General features: G+C 50.2%; 1 protein-coding gene across 1 annotated transcript in view; it reads left to right on the plus strand.

Moving 5' to 3' along the window:
* The window catches only part of LOC143776677 (uncharacterized), a 105132-nt gene that overhangs the window by 45190 nt on the left and 38471 nt on the right, over positions 1-21471 (plus strand). Inside the window, exons 10-15 of the mRNA XM_077266330.1 lie at positions 78-224; positions 558-695; positions 12036-12185; positions 12278-12424; positions 20730-20885; positions 21105-21242. Coding sequence (XP_077122445.1) covers positions 78-224; positions 558-695; positions 12036-12185; positions 12278-12424; positions 20730-20885; positions 21105-21242 — 876 coding nt within the window. The remainder of the gene's footprint in view (positions 1-77; positions 225-557; positions 696-12035; positions 12186-12277; positions 12425-20729; positions 20886-21104; positions 21243-21471) is intronic.

The following is a 21471-nucleotide window of genomic DNA, read 5'->3' on the forward strand; positions in this document are numbered from 1 at the left end:
AATTCTATATTCCTTTTTCCTTGATCACAGCTTTACACTTTTGACATCAATGTTATATTTGCTGACTTTTCTTAAAGGTGCCAACGCCAACCGTAGTAGCCACAAAGTCCAGGGCTAAACCTACAGCTGTGACCCCGGCATCCCAAAGCAGCGCTGCAGCGGTGAGAAGTCCTGCCAAGATGGTGGCAGATGAGAGCAGCGAGGAATCTGACAGTGATGATGCGGTATTTTTTTATTTATTTTTTTATCTAGTATGACTGTTTCAGTGATGTGAAAAAGTGGAGATCAAACTGTGCTGTATTTGTCACTCTGACAGACTGGCAGCAGTGGTGGGAAAGAACTTCATCGTTTTGTTCTTCTTTATTGGGAGAACACTCGTTTGACCTCTGCTTCTTTTCACTTTGCAGCCCCTGAGGCTCCTACATACTGCCAGTCTATCTAGCAACTAGTGGTGGTCCAAGCTGCCTTTCCACAGGGCATTGAGGACATATCTCTCTTATATTTTGTGTTTTAGTATTTGGGCAATTACAACTAAACCTTTTTTACTACCTTCCCAGCCTAGTTCTGCGGTAAAAGCCCCAGGTCTGACTATAGGCAACCCATCACCTAAACAGTCTGTACCGATCCCGGCACTTGTTCCCGATTCAGATGCCGAATCTGAAAGCAGCGACTCCTCCGACTCGGAACTGCAACCGGTATATCAATAACTTTCCTGTGATTTCATATTTATTACTAAGTTTTTTTTTTGGTTATGTTTCAATGCACTATAATTCTAATTTCTTTCTCGCTTCATTGGGGGACACAGGTAACCATGGGTGTATGCTGCTGTCACTAGGAGGCTGACACTATGCAAATAAAGAAGTAACTCCTCCCCGGCAGTATACACCCTCCGACAGGCACCAGGCAACTCAGTTTTTGCTTAGTGTCTGTAGGAGGCGGACCTGGATCTAACACCAGATCCGCATTTCTTTTACAGGGATTTGTTGTTTGTTTTTAATCATTTTCCCTTTCTTTTTCAGATACTTTCTTCAGGGTAACAGGGTGCAGTTTTCTCACCCTGTCTTCCCCACTTTGAGCGACCGAGAGAGCAGTGTGGTATCACCCACATCGCACCCTCTCGGACCCGCTGGGCAGGACTTTGTCCCCTGTCACCCATTTAGGTGTTCAGGGTGACCCTTTCTTCGGTGGCCAGTCCTGCCCGTTTCCCCTCCTCATCCCTCTCCTCGGAGCGGGCTGAGAGGAAGACGGCGGTCACATCCAGTGACCCTCTCCCCCTGTTCAGGGGTCGACGCCGTCTTCTGCGCCGGAGAGTCGTGGCGCGGGAAGGAGGACTACTTCCAGGACCCTCTATCTACCAGGGATCCTGATGATTCCTCATCTGCAGGTAGGGAATCTTCAATCAACAACCCCCCCCCCCACCCCCACCAATTCCCTGCCCAGCAGCGATCTCCTCTTACCATAGGGGAGCATCTGACAGGGAAGTGGGCTGCATATTCGGGCGTTGAGACCACGTAGGAATGAGAGCAGGAAGGCTGGCATCTTTTCCCCCTCCTTATTCAAACTTGCAGGCTCGTTCGCCCGCCATTTCTCTCTGCCTCATTTTCCCTTTCTTAGCGCTTGAGCGCCCTCTGGTGGTGGCCGGAATTAGTGCGGCCGGGATGTGCAGCGTCTCCCTGCTTTTCCCTTTCTTGCCGCTTGAGCGCCCTCTTGTGGCGGTCGACGGTATAGCGGCCGGATTGCTTTCAGTTTTACAGGGGGCGTTCCTTTCTTTCCCCCCTTCGGTCCTGTGCACGCCCACAGCGTCGCACTTCTCCGCGCTCTTTTCTCCTGCTTCCTGCTCCCTGTCAGCGTCTGCTCATCGCGTGGGACACAGGATTTCTCGGGGGAACACAGGCACCTGCGGTTACCGCTGTCTTTCACCAGGCTCAGCGCTACCTCCTACTCCACCTGGCAGTATTCTCTGGGGACAAGGTAATATCCACCTATGTCCGACCCCACCCCGGCCTTTGCCCCTACGGCCATCCATTACGCCTGCGCTCACTGTAAGAAAAAGTGGGTTTCAGGTCAGCCATCTCCTTTCTGCCCGTCCTGCGTTCCTCCCACCATGTCAGCTCCCCTGGAAGCTTCAGGGTCCCGGGACGAGTGCACCCCCCCCTCCCCCGGAGTGGGCTGTTGCTATGTCTCAATCTGTGTCCGACCTGACTAAGGTTTCTCAGTCCCTGGTCCAGGCACTTGAACGCATCCCGCTTCTCTCTAATGCCACCAGTGCCACGAACGCCTCTCACGGCGATTCGCCCGCACCTGTCCTAGACTCTCACAGAGGCAGACCGGACAAAAGAGACAGAAAACGGACTTTATCTAGATCCTTCTCCAGTTCACCGGACCACATCGGGATTCCCCTATCTGCCCGTTCCCCTTCCTCACAGGCGGACCTCGGGTCTGACGTAACTTCTCAGTCGGAATCTGACTCGGATGCAGATCAGACTTCCGGAACACAAGACATGGTTGATAGCCTTATCTCAGCTATCATTCAGACGCTTGATCTTAAGGAGGATGAGGCAAGCTCTCAGGACGTCTCCATTGCTTTTAAACGGATTAAACGTCCCTCTAGGGTTTTCCCTAATCACAAGGAGTTTGACAACACTACCGCCACTCACTGGGAAAACCCTGGCAAGCGTTTCCCAGGCAGGAAACTGCTTGATGTGTTATACCCTTTTCACTCCGACCTGGTCTCCAAGTGGTCCGAGTCTCCTAAGGTCGACCCGCCTGTGTCCAGGCTATCCTCACAGACAGTTCTGTCTATTCCGGACACGGCTTCCCTTAAGGACCCCTCGGACAGACAAATCGAGGCGCTAGCAAAATCAGCATTTGAGGCCTCCGGAGCCTCCCTTTGCCCTAGTTTCGCCTCGTCATGGGTAGCCAAGGCTGTTTCAGCCTGGGCCAAGACCCTGCGCAGGGGCATTTCGGCCTCTGCTCCTGCTGAAGAACTGTCTGAATTAGCGGATCAGATTTCACTGGCAGGAAAATACCTGATGAATGCCTCCCTTGATGCAGCGGCCTGCTCTACCAGGGCTAATGGCAACATTGTCGCCATTCGCCGGATTCTTTGGTTAAAGGCGTGGAACGCTGACCCCGCATCTAAGAAATCGCTCATGGGTCTGCCCTTCCAGGGCTCCAGACTCTTCGGCTCGCAGCTAGATCAAATGATCTCGGACGCTACTGGCGGTAAGAGTACCTCCTTACCCCAGTCCAAGCCGAAACGTCCCTTCAACAGGAGGGGTCCCCAGTCCTTTCGTCCCTTTCGGTCTTTTGCCTCTTCAGGAAAGGAAACCCCGTCCAGGACCGTTCCTCCTCACAAGGGGACCGAAGAAAACCTTCTTTCAGGCCTCCGCCACGCTGGAGAGCCAAGAGCCACCCCGCAAAACCATCGGGATCTCGGGGCCGCAGGTTTTCTAATAAATGACGGGTCGCCCCCACCTGGAACTCCTTCCAGGGTGGGAGGCCGCCTTCTTCTATTCTCAGAGGTTTGGCTTTCAGTAGTCGACGACGCCTGGGTCAGGGAGATCGTCACGTCAGGCTACAAAATAGAGTTTTCTTCGCCCCCAGGAAGACGTTTCATGCTCTCTCGTCCTCCCAAAAAGCCCTCTCATCTCCCAGGGCTTCTCCAAGCCGTCGATTCGCTCCTCGCCTCGGGAGTCGTAGTGCCGGTGCCTTTTCGTCAGCGGTTTTCCGGGTTTTATTCAAACCTGTTCGTGGTTCCAAAAAAGGACGGCTCTCTCCGTCCGATTCTGGATCTCAAACGATTGAACCGCCACCTTCGGATTCAACACTTCAAAATGGAATCTCTGCGCTCGGTGATCGCGTCCATGGAGCCGGGAGAGTTTCTGTGCTCAGTGGACATTCGGGATGCGTACCTTCACATTCCTATTTGCGTGCAGCATCAGAGGTTCCTCCGATTCGCGATCAGGGAGCATCATTACCAGTTCACTGCCCTCCCCTTCGGGCTGGCATCTGCTCCCAGGGTCTTTACGAAGGTCATGGCAGCTGTCATGGCCATCCTGCGTTCAAAAGGGATTCTGGTAATCCCATACCTCGACGACCTATTGATCAAGGGCTCATCCCAGGGGGATTGCAGCCAGAGCCTCCATCTTACTCTGGACACCTTAGTTCGCCTAGGCTGGTTGATCAACTACCAGAAATCTTCCTTGATTCCAACCCAACAGCTGGAGTTCCTAGGCATGGAATTCGATACCTTTCGGGCTCAGGTCTTCCTTCCCAAGGAGAAGTTTCTTTCTCTTCGTCGGGGTGTCAGATCGCTAAAGGGTCCGAGTCCTCTGTCCCTTCGTCTAGCCATGAGAGTTCTGGGGAGAATGGTCGCTTCTATGGAAGCGGTCCCCTATGCTCAGTTCCACTCTCGTCCCCTCCAGCTGGCTCTTCTGTCTGCCTGGGACAGGAACCCGCTTTCCCTGGACCGTCTGTTTCGCCTCTCCCCCAGGGCGAGACAGTCTCTCTCTTGGTGGACGCTGTCCACCTCCATTCTGCGCGGGAAGTCATTTTTACCCCCCCACTGGCAGGTGATTACCACCGACGCCAGTCTCCAAGGTTGGGGAGCGGTCTTTCTCCACCTCACAGCCCAGGGCCGCTGGACTGCTCAAGAGGCGTGCCTCTCGATCAACCTCTTGGAAATCAGAGCCATCTTCCTAGCCCTCATCCGCTGGGAGTCTCTCCTTTCGGGAAAGCCGGTCCGCATTCAGTCGGACAACGCCACGGCCGTGGCATACATAAATCACCAAGGGGGGACTCGCAGCAGTCAAGTCATGGCGGAAGTAGCAAAAATTTTCCGCTGGGCGGAGGGTCATGTTCCCTCTCTGTCAGCCGTCCACATCCCAGGAGTGGACAATTGGGAGGCCGACTTTCTAAGTCGCCAGGGCATCGTGGCGGGCGAGTGGTCTCTTCTTCCAGCAATCTTCAGCCAGATTTGCCAGCGGTGGGGCGTTCCGGACGTCGACCTGATGGCCTCCCGGGCAAACCACAAAGTTCCCCAGTACGTCGCCAGGTCTCGGGACCCGATGGCCGTCGGATGCGACGCTCTCGTGATCTCTTGGGCCCAGTTCCGGATGCCCTATCTGTTCCCGCCTCTCCCTCTGATCCCAAGGGTCGTAAAGAAGATCAAGTCGGAAGGGGTCCCCGTACTCTTGGTAGCTCCAGATTGGCCTCGCAGAGCATGGTACGCAGAGCTGATAAACATGTTATCGGATGTTCCGTGGAGACTTCCGGATCTTCCGGACCTTCTTTCACAGGGGCCTCTCTCCCACCCGAATTCTCGGTCGCTGAATTTAACGGTATGGCCGTTGAGGCCGCGGTCCTGAAGAACGCGGGTTTTTCTCATAGCGTCATCCAGACTATGATAAGAGCGAGGAAACCGGCCTCATCGCGTGTCTACCACAGATGTTGGAAGGCCTTTTTCCGGTGGTGTCAGGATAACAATCTGTTTCCTATGACCTTTTCCCTTCCTTCCCTTCTCAGCTTTCTTCAAACGGGCCTAGATTCGGGTCTTTCCCTTAGCACCTTGAAGGGTCAGATCTCCGCTCTATCAATTCTTTTTCAAAGAGACCTGGCTTCCCTGCCTCAGGTGAGGACCTTCATCCAGGGGGTCGCTCATATAGCTCCCCCTTACCGGTCTCCTGTTGAGCCTTGGGATCTCAACCTCGTCTTAGCTGCCCTGCAGCGGCCGCCCTTTGAACCGCTTCAGGATGTTTCCTTCTCGCTTCTATCCTGGAAGGTAGCCTTTTTGATCGCCATCACCTCCATTAGAAGGGTTTCAGAGCTGGCGGCTTTATCCTGTCGTTCTCCCTTTCTGGTCCTGCATCAAGACAAGGTGGTTCTTCGTCCGGTTCCTTCCTTCTTACCGAAAGTTGTCTCATCTTTTCATATCAACGAGGACATTGTCCTCCCGTCCTTTTGCCCTTCCCCGGTTCATCCATTAGAGAAATCCCTTCACAAGCTGGATGTGGTCAGGGCTATCCGGATTTACATCGCCAGAACTGCCTCTTTTCCTATCGCCACGACAGCACCCACAACGAGAGAGGGGATCCGCCCACCTTCCGGACAGGAACCTACAGGTTAAAAAAGGGCGGCCCCCCCTCGCCCTCCAGTTTTGGGTTCCTGTCCGGACGGCGGGAGCCTACAGGTCAGCTTACCCAGGTCCGCCAAGCCTCTGTGCGGTGTCCGGGTGAGAACGGCAGAGTCGGGGGCCTGGAAGCAGCGTCGGGGGAGGTTCTGTGTTCAGCCTCCCCCCTCGTCTGGCAGGGACCGGCTCGGTGGAGAGAGCGGTCGTAGTGGCGTTCCCGGGGGAAGGCACGCCGCCCCGGGTCGACCACGCGCGCAGGACGCTGGAAAGATGTCGGCGCTTGTGACCCGGAAGTAGATGAACGACTTCCGGAGGAGGCCGGGAGGAAGAGCGCGGGACCTTTGAAAAGAAGGCAGCGCTTGGTGAGTAGTGTGCGGCAGCATGTCTTCTACAGGAGACGCCGAACACCGACCGTTAGGTGAGCAGAGGAGCAGCAGCAGATCTCACGCTGGAGATGTGGCACGTGGGCAGCAGGACCCTGGCACGTCACGTCGCATCTCACCCCCTCAAAAACCGGTACTTTATTGTTTCATCAGCAGTGGTGAGTTTTATATTAAACCATTGACTGATACAGATTGTCCCCTGTACTATGTTTTCTTATAGGGAAAAAAGACCTCAAAATCCAAGCATAAGCAATGTGCGTTATGCACGGAGCCACTACCTGACACCTATCTAAAAAAGCTATGTCAGTTGTGTATATGCCGCACGTTAGAGGAAGAGGCTCCCCTCCGTGTATCAGATTTAAGGGAAGTAATTAGGGAGGAAATAAAATCATCCCTTAAAACCAAGCGGCATGAAAAAATCAGCATGGAGGTGATATCTGATTCCAGCCCTTCATTACAAGAGGGCGAGTGCTCGGACACCTCATCATCGGCCTCCTCGGATGAGGAAGGAAGACCTTGTTTCTCCACGGAAAATATGGACGCGTTAATTAAAGCAGTCCGTACAACGATGGGGGTGGCAGAGAGCAAAGAGCCAAAAACCACCCAGGAGATCATGTTTGCAGGACTAAACCAGAGGAATCGTAAAGCCTTCCCCGTGGTTGAGACCATTAAAGATCTAGTCAGACGGGAATGGGACAAACTGGATAAGGGGTTCTTACCTTCGGCTGCAAAAAGGAGGTATCCCTTTGAAGATGACACCTTGTCTCAGTGGGTAAAAATCCCGAAAGTGGATGCGGCAGTAGCCTCTACTTCAAAAACTGCCTCACTACCATTAGAAGATGTGGGACTCCTTAAGGATCCCTCAGATAGGAAGGCTGACATGCTTCTTAAAAAAGTGTGGGAAGCATCATCTGGAGCCTTTAAACCTGCAATTGCAGGCACCTGTACGGCAAGGTCAATCATGGTCTGGGTGACGCAGCTAGAAGAACAACTTAAAGCAAAAACACCTAGGGATAAGTTGTTGAACTCCCTATCTCAGGTCAGAGAAGGAGCGGCTTACCTTGCAGATGCCTCAATCGACTCCCTGAAATTAGCTGCGAGATCGGCGGGGCTCTCAAACGCAGCCCGAAGGGCACTTTGGCTAAAGTCTTGGAAGGGGGATGCCCAGGCTAAAGCCAAGTTGTGCTCTATTCCGTGTAGGGGTGAGTACCTGTTCGGCTCGGTGCTGGATGAAATACTTGCAAAGGTGGAAGATAGAAAGAAGGGATTTCCTAAAGCATTTAATCCCACTTTTAGGAACGCCTTCCGGAGACGCATGCCCTTCAGGAAGTTCCAGTCAGACCAGCAGGGATATAATCGTGACTGGGAGTCGTCGGATCAGAAAAAGAAAGGTGGATACTATAAAAACCCTTCATCTTTCTCAAGACGGAGACGCAGATAAAGCAGGTCTGCCAGTAGGTGGAAGATTAAAGTTCTTCTCAGCAGAGTGGCAGAAGATAACATCTAGTGCCTGGATAATGGGGGTAGTCGGGGCAGGCTTAAGATTAGAATTTCTGAAGACTCCCCCAGATCGTTTTATTGTAACATCACTAGATACTCTGGCCCAACAACAGGCCTTAGAGTTAGAGATTCAACAATTACTGACAAAGCGAGTCATTGAAGAAGTACCAAGAGATCAGGAGAAGACTGGCTTTTATTCTCCGCTGTTCTTAATCTCTAAGCCTGATGGGTCCTTTAGGACCATTATAAATTTACGCAGATTGAATGAATATCTTCAGTACCGCGCCTTTAAAAATGGAATCCATCAGATCAACATCTAAGCTTTTGTTTCCTAGGTGCTACATGTCTGTGTTGGATCTAAAAGATGCGTATTACCATCTTCCAGTTCACCGGGATCATCGGCAATTCCTCAGGATGGCTGTATGGGTAAACCATCAGATTAAGCATTTCCAGTTCTTAGCAATGCCCTTTGGCCTATCCATGGCTCCTAGAATTTTTACAAAGGTTGTGTCAGAAGCAATGGCCCATGTCAGGGAAAGAGAAACCCTGGTGGTGCCCTATCTAGACGATTTTTTAATAATTGGAAATTCTATCGCTCAGTGTACATCTAGGGTAAATGCCATAATATCATCCCTACAGGGTCTCGGGTGGATAATCAACTGGAAAAAGTCAAGACTAGAACCAACAAGACATCAATCATTCTTGGGAGTTCTTTTAGACTCAGAAAAGCAGGCATCCTTCCTACCAGAAGAAAAGAAACAAAGGATCATTCAGAAGATCAAGGCCGTAAGGAAAGCTCCAAACTTAAGGTTAAGAGACGCAATGTCTCTTCTAGGTTCTTTGACGGCATGCATATCGGCGGTGAGATGGGCTCAATCTCACACCCGAATGCTTCAGTACGAGGTGCTTCAGGCAGAGAAAGATCTTCACGGAGCTCTAAGCAAGAAGTTCAGTATAACGCCTGCCACTCTTCACGATCTCAGATGGTGGCTCAATCCAGTAAATTTGTCGAAAGGAGTCCTCTGGACCATCACCCCGGACAACGTAGTCACGACAGATGCCAGTCCGTTCGGTTGGGGAGCCCATATGGGAGATATTCTAACCCAAGGGCGTTGGTCAAGTCTAGAGTCCCAGAACTCTTCAAACCTAAGGGAGCTGTCAGCAGTCAACCAGGCTCTTCTTTCCCTGCTACCTTCCCTGGAGAGTTCACATGTTCAAATACAGTCAGACAATATGACTGTAGTATCCTACATCAATCATCAGGGAGGGACAAGGTCACGTTCCCTAATGACCACTGCAGCACAGATATTGTCTCTGGCCGAAGATCACTTACAATCTCTGACAGCGGTTCACATAGAAGGGAAACTCAATATAGAAGCAGACTACCTCAGTCGCCATTCCCTTCGTCAGGGAGAGTGGTCCCTAAACCAGCACATATTCAATCACATAGTCAATCTATGGGGATTACCGACAATAGATCTGTTTGCTACGAGGGAGAACAAGAAAACCAGGAGGTTCGCATCCTTACACAGGGCAGACCATCCTCTCATAGTAGACTCCCTTCGTGTCCGTTGGAACTTCCGACTAGCGTATGCATTCCCTCCTATGTGTCTAATTCCGATAGTTCTCAGGAAGATCCGGGAGGAAGGAGCCAGAGTAATCTTAATCGCCCCCTTCTGGCCCAGGAGGCCTTGGTTCTCTCTCCTCAAAACAATGTCTGTCACCGATCCCTGGGTATTACCAGTAGTTCCAGATCTCCTCTCTCAGGGTCCATTCCGTCATCCAGATTTGGAGACTCTTCACTTAACAGCGTGGAACTTGAGAGGGAGCTTCTGAGGGAGAGGGGGTTCTCCGAAGCTTTAGTAAATACCTTGTTAAAAAGCAGGAAGGAGGTTACAACAAAAATCTATTCAAAGATTTGGAAAAGATTCCTTATGTTCTACCAAAAACCATTGGGGAATAATGCTCCGATCTCAGCCATTTTAGAATTCCTTCAAAAGGGCTGGGAGTTGGGTCTAGCGGTCAACACTCTAAGAGTTCATGTATCAGCCCTAGGAGCTCTGTACAACAGTGACATAGCTGGTAATAGATGGGTGGCTAGATTTATTAAAGCATGTCAGCGTTCTAACCCAATCCATATTGCCAGGGTACCTCCTTGGGACCTCAACTTGGTGCTTGAGGCATTGACTGAACCCCCCTTTGAGCCCTTAGAATCTATTTCGATTAAAAATCTCACTTTAAAAACAGCCCTGCTCTTAGCGTTAACATCTGCCAGAAGGGTCAGTGATATTCATGCCTTGTCAGTAGATCCTCCCTACTTGATAATTCTCCAAGATAAAATTGTCTTAAAACCTGATCCTGCGTACTTGCCAAAAGTGGCAACTAAATTTCATAGGAGTCAGGAGATTTATTTACCATCTTTCTATGAAAATCCGGGTTCAGATGAGGAGAAAAAATATCACACACTAGATGTTAAGAGGGTAATATTAGAATACCTGAATAGGACACAAAGCTGGAGGCAGAGTAGGGCTCTGTTTATTTCTTTCCAGAATCGGAAAAAAGGTTCTGGTGTCACGAAAAGCTCTATCGCCAGATGGATTAGAGAAGCAATATGTCTTGCCTACTCTGCCAAGGGAGTAACACCACCTGAAGGCATCAGGGCGCACTCCACTCGGGCCATGGCATCATCCTGGGCGGAGAAGGCAGATGTCCCCATTGAAATGATATGTAAGGCGGCAACTTGGTCATCACCTTCCACCTTTTATAAGCACTATCGCCTTGATCTATCTGCTAATTCCACCTTACAGTTTGGCCGCTCAGTGCTTAGTGCTGTGGTCCCTCCCAGTTAATAGTCTTTGAAAGTCTCTCGTTGTGGGTGCTGTCGTGGCGATAGGAAAACCGGTTTTTACGTACCGGTAATAGGATTTTACAGAGTCCACGACAGCACCCATACATTCCCCCCCGTATTTAGTTACTTATTCCTGCACTCTGTTGAGGGTGTGCTTTAGAGATCACTCTATAGAGGTGGTGGTATTTAGTAATGTTTAAGATAATATTGTCATGTACTGATTCATTGGCGGTATCCCTTGTACTCTGGAACACAAACTGGAGGGCGAGGGGGGGCCGCCCTTTTTTAACCTGTAGGTTCCTGTCCGGAAGGTGGGCGGATCCCCTCTCTCGTTGTGGGTGCTGTCGTGGACTCTGTAAAATCCTATTACCGGTACGTAAAAACCGGTTTTCGTCAGGCCGATCCTCTGTTCGTCGTCTCGGATGGGCGTCGAAAGGGTCTTCCTGCCTCCAAGTCCACGATTGCTCGTTGGATCCGTTCAGCGGTTTTGGAGGCATACCGCGTCCAAGACAAACAGCCTCCTTCGGGGGTGAAGGCTCACTCTACCCGGGCAGTGGGAGCTTCCTGGGCAGTTCGTCACCAAGCTTCGGCCTCGCAGGTTTGCAAGGCCGCTACGTGGTCTTCCATGCACACCTTTGTCAAATTCTACGGGGTGCATACTCAGGCTTCCGCGGACGCGAGCCTGGGTAGGAGGATACTGCAGGCGGCGGTTTCTCACCGGCCAACCTGACTCCTCTTTTTCTGCAGAATACCCGCCCTAGGGACTGCTTTTGGACGTCCCATGGTTACCTGTGTCCCCCAATGAAGCGAGAAAGAAAGAGGGATTTTTGGTTCTTACCGTAAAATCTTTCTTGGAGCCTTCATTGGGGGACACAACACCCTCCCTTGAAGTTGTACCGTGTTGGCTAACGTGCCGTTGTTGTGGGTTGGTACATAGGTTGAGTTTTATATTACCTGTTCCTACTACTGCTTTTGCACCAACTGAGTTGCCTGGTGCCTGTCGGAGGGTGTATACTGCCGGGGAGGAGTTACTTCTTTATTTGCATAGTGTCAGCCTCCTAGTGACAGCAGCATACACCCATGGTTACCTGTGTCCCCTAATGAAGGCTCCAAGAAAGAGATTTTACGGTAAGAACCAAAAATCCCTCTTTTCCATTATGTATGGGTTTTGTAGGGACAGAAAGTCATTGCAAGCCAGAATAAAACTGCTGTAAAGCCTTCAACTTCAGCAAGCAAGACTATTGTGACCGGTAAGATGGTCGCACAATCAAAGCCATCCCAAGACAGTTCAGAGACCAGCGAGTCGGAGGAGGAGGAACCTCAGGTAATGTCTCTTTTGATCTAGTGTCATAATTCACGACCTATATCTGTAATCCATACCTTTAAAATATATCCCTCCCCCCCCCCCTTTTATAGGCTGCTGTGGCCACCCCACAACAGAGAGCGCTGGCACTTGGAGCCAAAGGAATAAGAGCAGTTTTTTCAGCTGCACAACCCGATGAAGAAAGCAGTGCAGAAGAAAGTGAAGATGACTCCGATGAGCCTGTGAAACCCGTAAGTCAGGTAAGGAAAGGGATCATATAACTGACTTTTTCTAGACATTAGATGCCTGGGCACAAGTGTCTACACCCGAGCATCCAGAAGTAAACGAGGACCAGACATGTTGGGTTACAACCCATATGATGCCTCCCTCTGGAGCCCAATGGAAAGATGGCTAAACAAGGTCTCTGTTTTTTTGTGTTCTGCCTCTTTCCAGGAGACCCCCTTCTTACCCAGTATCGTTTTTATTTTTGGCTATATGTCAGTTTCCAGCATAAATCAAAATTCATCCTCCATTGGAAATTCGGTTTATTTACAAAGCTTTCTGTTATTTTGCAATAACAGAATGAAACGAGAACAATGTAAATGGCTCAACATAACATGACAAGTGTCTTTAGTACTTAGCAGAGGCCTTCCGGCTGTTATAACCTGCTGCACACGGGATGCATAATCTAAGACATCTGCTTCTGGCAGAGTTTCTGATAAATTTTGGCTCATTTCTCATGGTCAGTAACCTCTAGGTCACAAATATTCTTGATTTTCGTGCTGCAAATGCTTCCTTCAAATATCATCAAACGGTTCCTATCGGGTTCAAGTCAGGTGACTTTGACGGCGTCTCCATAATCTTCCAGGACTTCCTTTGACAATTGAATGTTCCTAGAGATACATTTGGAAGCAGAGTTTGCAAGTTCAGTATTAAAGACAAACCATTGTTATAACAAAACTTTCATAAATCTATACTGCTTAGACTTAAGATTTTTAGCAGTTTCTAATTTTTATCAGAGAATCTTTTCTCCTCCTGGACTGGTCTCTGATTTTTCACTCTGAATTCATGGGTAAATTCTGTCTTGTTCACATTACTAAGATAGGAGATGACAGTTGCTGCTCATAAAATACTATGGAGGGAGGAGGAGAGGCAGCCACAGACATTCTTTCTCCTTCGCCTCATTGGGGGACACAGACCGTGGTGTATGCTGCTGCCACCAGGAGGCTGACACTAAGGCTACTTTCACACACAGCATATTTGCTGCGTATTTTTACGCGCGCGTATTTTGCTGCTGCTTTACCTGTTTTTTTAAAAAAGGGAAAAAACATGAACGGCCGGGACATCACCTGATTGGTCCAATCAGCTGATGTCCCGGCCCGTTCAGTTGATTGATAGGGATACCCACAAACCACCCGATGTCCCGGCCGGTCAGCGAGACAATCAGCTGATCTGCCAGACGCTGGAAGCCGCGGAGGGGACCGGACGCCTCATCCATCCATAGGATAGGTGAGCATCCATTTTTTTTGCTTTCTGTATGTAGTGCAGACATGCTGCCACTACATACAGTGCACGGGGGACACACACGGCACACGCACAGGGGGCACACACACGGGGGATACTTACCGTCTCGATCAGCAGCCCCACGTTTATGCTCATTCTGTTGAAGGACTCCATGCTGCTTCACTGGGGGGCGGGGGCTTCCCTCTTCCTGTCCGACGTCACGTCCGGTCCTGGGTGTCAACCCCTCCGTACAAAGACGCCGACACCCAGGACAAAGGCGCTGTGTGTGGACGGTAATATGGGGCCCTATGGGGATACGCAGACACGCCGCTGCGTAAAGAATTGACATGTCAATTCTTTTTACGCCGGCGTGTTTGCAGACAAAAGCGCCGCGTTTTTTTGCGGTGTGTCTGAACGGCAAAGTGAATTTCTCATTCACTTTGCCGGCAGACGAAAATGACATTTCGCATTTTTGAAAAGCGCCCGCAAAATAGCGCTCAAAAATGCGCTATGTCTGAAAGGAGCCTAAGTATTACAAAGAAAGCTAGCTCCTCCCCTGCAGTATACACCCCTCTGCTGGCTCCCAGCTAACCAGTTCTTGCTTAGTGTCCGTAGGAGGCACACGGACTGGTCTGCTATTCAGACCCAAAGAATCTTTTTACTTTTACCTTTTACCGGACGAAGGGGGCGACGGATTCTTTCATGTTCCGATCTCCCCCGAACCAACAACAGGTGAGCACGGGAGTTTTACCTCTCCGTATCCTCCTGCGACGTGGGAAGCCACTGCCTGAGCTGATTCTAGGGGCGACGGGCCCCTTCATGGGACCGATCTCCCCCTCCCTTATCAGACGAGCACTGGAGTGTCACCTTCAGTATCCTCTTCTGCAGCCAGGCCTATTGCCGGGCATTCAGCCCTGCCCACCAGGTTTTACCCTCGGCTGTACAGAGGCACAATCCAGCGTGGCGTCCGAGCAGCCCCCACTGCACCACCACTATTAAGAGCGGATGGTACAAGGAGGTGGACGGTTCCTCTCCTCCTCCCTAACAAACGGATGATGGATTGAGGTTTATCCCTGCACCGTCCACGCTGCACAGAACAGCGCTGAAACCCACATCCGCGGCGGCTCCATGCCGGGACGCGCACCGATGGTGAGTGGATCCATCTTCAGAGGGATATCCATAAAGGCGCAGGCAGCCTTAGCCACTTTCCTGTGGCCCACCTCTCTGAGGTAACGCTCTGGCCGGCTACAAAAATTTAGCCCCTGGCTTCGGCCGATGTGTAGGCCGCATCCCGGAAGTCTCCTGAAACGCCCCGCTGGTGTCGCCCGCCTGCTACAGAAATTTAGGCCCCGGCTTGGGCCTATTCAGCATCGTGTCCGTCGCTCCGCCCCCCGAGTTGGCGCTTCTCGCTCTCTGCGAGATTTTATCTACTCTGCAGCTCACAGTGGCCATCTTGGTCCACCCGGCCGGCTCACACTGAGGCAACGATTTTTAGCATTAAGGGGGCACAACCACTCTACATCTAGGCATTAAACGCGCAAGTATTCTCCCTTCTTAAAGGCACATGTAGTATTGTCTGGTTTTAAAGGCGCATGTCCAGTATTGTCTGTTCTTAAAGGCGCATGTCCAGTATTGGCTGGTCTTAAAGGAGCATGTCCAGTATTGGCTGGTCATAAAGGCGCAGGTCCAATATTGTCTGTTCTTAAGGGCGCATGTCCAGTATTGTCTGGTCTTAAAGGAGCATGTCCAGTATTGTCTGGTCTTCAAGGCGCATGTCTAGTATTGTCTGGTCTTAAAGGCACGTGACCAGTTTTCCCTGGTCTTAAAGGCACATGGCCAGTATGCCCTGGTCTTAAAGGCGCATGACCAGTATTCCTGGTCTTAAAGGCACGTGACCAGTATTCCCTGGTCTTAAAGGCGCATGACCAGTACTTCTTGGTCTTAAGGGCACATGTCCAGTATTACCTGGTCTTAAAGGCACATGACCAGTATGTCCTGGTCTTAAAGGCACGTGACCAGTATGCCCTGGTCTTAAAGGCACATGACCAGTAGGCCCTGGTCTTAAGGGCACATGACCAGTATGACCTGGTTTTAAAGGCACGTGACCAATATGCCCTGGACTTAAAGACACATAACCAGTATGCCCTGGTCTTCAAAGCATATGACAAGTATGTCCTGGTTCTTAAAGGCACATGACCAGCATGCCCTCCTCCTAAAGGCACAAGACCAGTATACCCTGGTCTTAAAGATGCACGACCAGTATTCCCTAGTCTTAAAGGCGCATGACCAGTATTTACTGGTCTTAAGGGCACATCATCAATCCGAAGCTGGTCACCCTAACTGAGCTCTGGAGCCTTCGCCACTCATCCCCTAACCGCAACCCATGGTTTTCTCGGACCAAGAGATTGAATCCCTCTGTGAACCCTCTGTGGCTCGGAGTGCTCGCAGGACCGAGATACATGGTCCCTCTCCTACATGGGAGCGTCCGCTAGCAGGGGCCGCAAGTGTTCTAGAAAAACGTACAGGTGTCTGCAAAACGGAAGTTTTTCATTTCCTAATCTCTCCCCCATGATTTGTTGAGAACAACGCTGAATATGGATCGCATATTGCCTTGGATTGCAAGAGCTTCAGAAAAGGAGGGACTCTCCTATTTATACCATCAACAAATCGACGAGCAATTCACTGGACAGAAGCCGCTAAGTAGGTTGCCATACCTGGTCTGATTTTTATGGGCGACGGGTCCTTTTAAGGGCACCGATTCCCCCCACATCTTCAACAGACGAACACATGCAGTGTCGCCTCTGTATCCTCTTCTGCATCCAGGCCTAATGCCAAACAACCTGCCCTGTCCACCCGGGGACCTCAACTCTGGGGATGTACAGAGGCACACATCTTTGGCGTCCGAGCACCCCCCTTTGTATCAATTTAGGGGATGATGCAAGAAAGCGGACGATTCCTCTCCACGTCCCTGTTAACAGAATGGTGGATCGAAGGTTCCTAATTTTCTACTCTGCACGAAGATGGCAAGAGGCCTGCTGGTTGCAGCCCCGTATTCTGCCACTTGGCAGTCTAACCGGGTGGAATTTCTTGTAGTATACCTACCAGTATCCCTGCCCGATGTATCATCAATTAAAAAACCACAGACGGTCGGATAGCAAATCTGGTTCGTTCCGTCTTGTGGCTTCGGGTTCAGCGCTCTACCCTTCTTTAGCGCCACATGATGTTGCTTGACCAATAGTCTCCTGGTCAGAGACCTTATCTACTTCAATTCAAATCAAATCTTCTGAGCGGGAGACTAACAAGGGATCGTATTTTTCTACAGACCCATCCAGCAGTAGAAGCATTGTCCTGGACAGTCTAGATCTAAGAGATCTTGGTTTCACGAAGGAGAAAATGAAAAGTATGATCATTCCTGGACCTCAAACTTCTAACAACCTTTGACAAGGCCCTCCTTTTTCAGATGCAGTTCCTCCGCTCAGCCATTACTTAAAAAAAAAAAAAAAAAGTGGAGTTTTCTGGCATCCATCGACATTCGGTTTTCTTACCCTCACATGCCTACTTTTTTCCCCTCTACAATTATCTCTTCTCCTTTCCATTCGCGAACAGCATTTTCAAGTCACGACCTTGCCCTTCAGCCTGGCTACCGCACCACAGTGGTCGCAACGCTCATAGCAGTTGTCATGTGCTTCTTGCACCCTAGAAACATGGTCGTCCTGCCCTACTCGGTCGACTTTCTAGCCGCTCTACAAGGACTACGCTAAGTCGTCTATATCACTTGCAGTACCCACTCACTTGGGCTAGCAGCTAAACTTAGACAAGTTTTTTCCTCATTCCCAGCCCAGCAGATCCTCTTTGACGATGATCCTGCACAAGAAGGATGGTAATTCTCTCTCTCGAGTCAAGGTCGTGGCCCTTCAACACGGAGCTTGTGCACTTGATCACTCATTCCCTCGGTTCATTCAATTAGCTAGGAGGGTTCTGAGCAATAAGACGAAAACGGAAGTAGTTTTCTTTTGCTCCGCTCGTTTTCAGCAAGTCAATCAGGCTTTCAAAAGGTAGTCTCTAAGCTCCTTCCTCATCCAGAGCCTTCTTCTGGTCCAATGGTTATTAGGGATACCAATGCCCGTCTTCTTCTCCCGATCATTTCTCTGGGGATCCGAACAGTACGGCTAATCCTACAGCAGGTCCACTGCCCTTAGGCGGGTCAACCATCCATCTTCAATTTGGATAATGCCACGGCTGTGCCATACGTCAATCATCTCGCAGGTACCCACAGTCAAGCGCCATGGCCGAGGTACCTCGCACTCTCTGATGGGCCGAGATCTATCATTCGGTGATCTCAACAGTACATGTCCCTGGAGTAGAACACTGGGCGGCTGACATATTCAGCCGTCAGGGTTTTCTCCTCAAGTGAGTGGAAACTTCACTCGGAAGTCTTCCTTCACATCTGCCTTCACTGGAGTACTCCAGATGTAGGTCGGATGGCGTCCAAGCTGAACGCCTATGTACTCCAGTTCATGGTTTGGCTTCAAGATCCAAGTCCATCGCAGTGCATGCTCCGTCTCTTCCACGGTACCAATTTCCATAACTCCTCTTCCACTACGTCTTGAGATCTTTTTGGAAGCAGAAAAGGCCCCCAGTGATCCCGGGAGACCCGCACTGACCATGTCAGGTTTTCTCGCTTGCGGTAATAGTATTTCTCTGTCTTATTTCGTCAAAACTGGAAATATGGACCTTCTCGCAGGGAGCCTTCACCTGTAGTTCTTCCCTACCGCGTACCGTTAGATCTGGGGGACCTTAATGGTCCTGGGGATCTTACAGTAGACTCCTTTTTCGATCCAGAAAGACTTTACTATCAGGGAACGTCACTCCCCTTTTTTCTCTGCTTTCTTGTCATCCTGATGAGTCTTCAGAGCTTGCCACTCTGTTCCTTTCAGTCTTTTTTCCTTATTACCATCAATGCATCGTTGCCCTCAAGCCATCCCCTTCCCTCATTGCCAAGGTGGTTTTGTATTCCCACTGTTGCAGGGGCATCGTCCTCTCATCTCTTTCGGCTCCAGTCCACACAACGGAATGGGTTCTCCATAATCTGGAAGAAGTGAGTGCTCCAAGTGGGTACGTATCGAGGACGGCGTCCTTCCGAAGGTTGGACACTTTGCTTGGGCTTCTCGATGGTAAGTAGGCTTCCCGACGGTCACAGGAAGGGTTTAGCTGTGTTCATCGGCCACGTTAGCCTGGTGGATTCTTTTCACCATCCAGGAGTCCTTCCGTGCTAGATGTCAGCCTATCTCCCTGTCTCAGGGCTCTAGGCACCAGGCGTCGGCAAGCACGACCGCAAGCTTGCGAATTCCTCCAGTCCGCATGCATTCTTGAAGCACTGTAATTCACACACTTCCACAGATGTGAGTCTGGGCAGGCGGACTTTGCAGGCCGCCTTGGCGCACTTGTCAGTAGCGGTTACACGGCCTGATCTGATGTTGTCCCCACCCAGGGACTGCTTTGGGACGTCCCATGGTCTGTGTCCCCCAATGAGGCGAAGGAGAAATAGGCATTTTTGTGTACTCACCGTAAAATCCTTTTCTCCGAGCCATTCATTGGGGGACACAGCTCCCTCCCTATTATTAGTTGTATTTGTTTTTATCATTTGATATGTTATACTCTCATATATAATGTGACATGCTATACGCTTATATGTTGTTATTGATCTCCTACTGCTTTTGCACCGAACTGGTTAGCTGGGAGCCAGCAGAGGGGTGTATACTGCAGGAGAGGAGCTAACTTTCTTTGTAATACTTAGTGTCAGCCTCCTGGTGGCAGCAGCATACACCCTTGGTCTGTGTCCCCCAATGAATGGCTCGGAGAAAAGGATTTTACGGTGAGTACACAAAAATCCCTATTTTAAAGATTTCCTGAAACAGTTTCACGTAAAGATCACTGACTACCTGGATGTGGCGTGGCCTATGGATAAGCTGTTGTCTGGATGAGGAAGAATGAAGCATACACTGCCTTCAGTGAAACACGACTGTGATCCAATGTTGCTTGTTGTGAAGCATGGTGGTGGCTCAGTGATGCCTGCAGTGAGGCATGGCGATGGCCTGGCGATGCCTGCAGTGAGGCAAGGTGGTGGCCCGGGGATGCTTGCAGTGCAGCATCAAAACAAGGTGTATCCCATGCCCCAATCCATATCCCATGCAGACTTGGAATGGTCCCTCAACTAGGTTAAAAAAATTGCATGTACTCTTAAGAATCCAAAGCCCCGAGTATCTTCCTTCCACAAAAATATTTTTGACACCAGTGTATAGACAGGAAAGCAGCAGCATTTCAGCCACAGAGAGCCTTTGTCAGGCTTCCAGTGAAGCATGGCGGGGGCCCAGGGAGGCTTCCAGTGAAGCATGGCGGTGGCCCGGGGAGGCTTCCAGTAAAGCATGGCGGTGGCCCGGGGAGGCTTCCAGTGAAGCATGGCGGTGGCCCGGGGAGGCTTCCAGTGAAGCATGGCGGTGGCCCGGGGAGGCTTCCAGTGAAGCATGGCGGTGGCCCGGGGAGGCTTCCAGTGAAGCATGGCGGTGGCCCGGGGAGGCTTCCAGTGAAGCATGGCGGTGGCCCGGGGAGGCTCAATGTATGCTTTGCTTTCTCAGGCACTGGAAATCTGTAGATTGCGGAGGGCAAGATGGTTTTATTTAAGTATCAGGAAATTCGAGGAGAGAATGTCATGTCTTCTGTGAGGAGGCTGAAGCTTGCACGTAATTGGAGCTTCCAACAGGACGGTGATTCCAAGCATACAACAGAGTCAAGCAAGGTTTGGCTTCAGAAGTCCTGGAAGACTCTTCAGTGGCTGTCACTGGAGCAGTTTGCCATAGAAAATTATTTTTTCCTACTCTGAGTAGAACAATAAAATGGGCAGAAAAGGTATAAATAATGCTGCAGCTCATGGTCCATTCTGCTAAACCTCCTTCACGAGCTCCTGAAGACGGGGAGTCCTTTATTCACTTATCCAGGATTGCATTGTTACACTTGTGACTTTTTTTTTTTCAATCTTAATCACTTTTTTTCTGTTTTTACCAGAAGGTACCAACTCCAGCAGTCACAGCCAGCAAGCTGAAGTCCACAATTGTACCTACAGCGGTGACGCCATTGTCCCAGGGCAGCTTTGCAGCTGTGAAAATTCCTGCCGAGATGATGGCTGATGAGACAAGTGAAGAATCAGACAGTGACGATGAGGTACCTCTGCTTGTTAGGGATATGGTTTTTTTTTCTAGCATGAATGACCTGCAAGAACGTACATATGTCGCTTATTACTTCAATTTTTCTCTCGACCAGTAGAAGTTCCAGCGCTCGGGTCTTTACCATTGGAGAATGATTGCATTTTTTATTGCGTTTTAGTATGGGAAGATTACAGTTAAACCATTTTCATTTTTATTTTTTTTACGGTTTTCCCAGCCTTGTCCTGTTGTAAAAACCCCAGGTCTAACCAGAGGCACACCATCACCTAAGACGTCTGCACCGATCCCGCCACGTGTTGCGGATTCAGATGCCGACTCTGAAAGCAGCGACTCCTCCGACTCGGAAGAAAATGTGGTACGTTAAGTAACTACTTTTTTCAATTTTCCAATCCAATGCATCTTTTTGTGTCCACAGCCCCCATGCAGAGCTATGCGTTTACATACTCCAAACAAGCAGTATCGGAATACTGTAGTTACGGGGGGGGTTGTCCATTAATTACAGAAACGTCTGTATAGAAGCTGCAGACAGAATTGAAGATTATTAATTTGCGATTTTTCGCTAACTTTTTTTTAAATTAACAGTG

Source organism: Ranitomeya variabilis, chromosome 5, assembly GCF_051348905.1.
Source record: "Ranitomeya variabilis isolate aRanVar5 chromosome 5, aRanVar5.hap1, whole genome shotgun sequence".
Classification (NCBI taxonomy): domain Eukaryota; kingdom Metazoa; phylum Chordata; class Amphibia; order Anura; family Dendrobatidae; genus Ranitomeya; species Ranitomeya variabilis.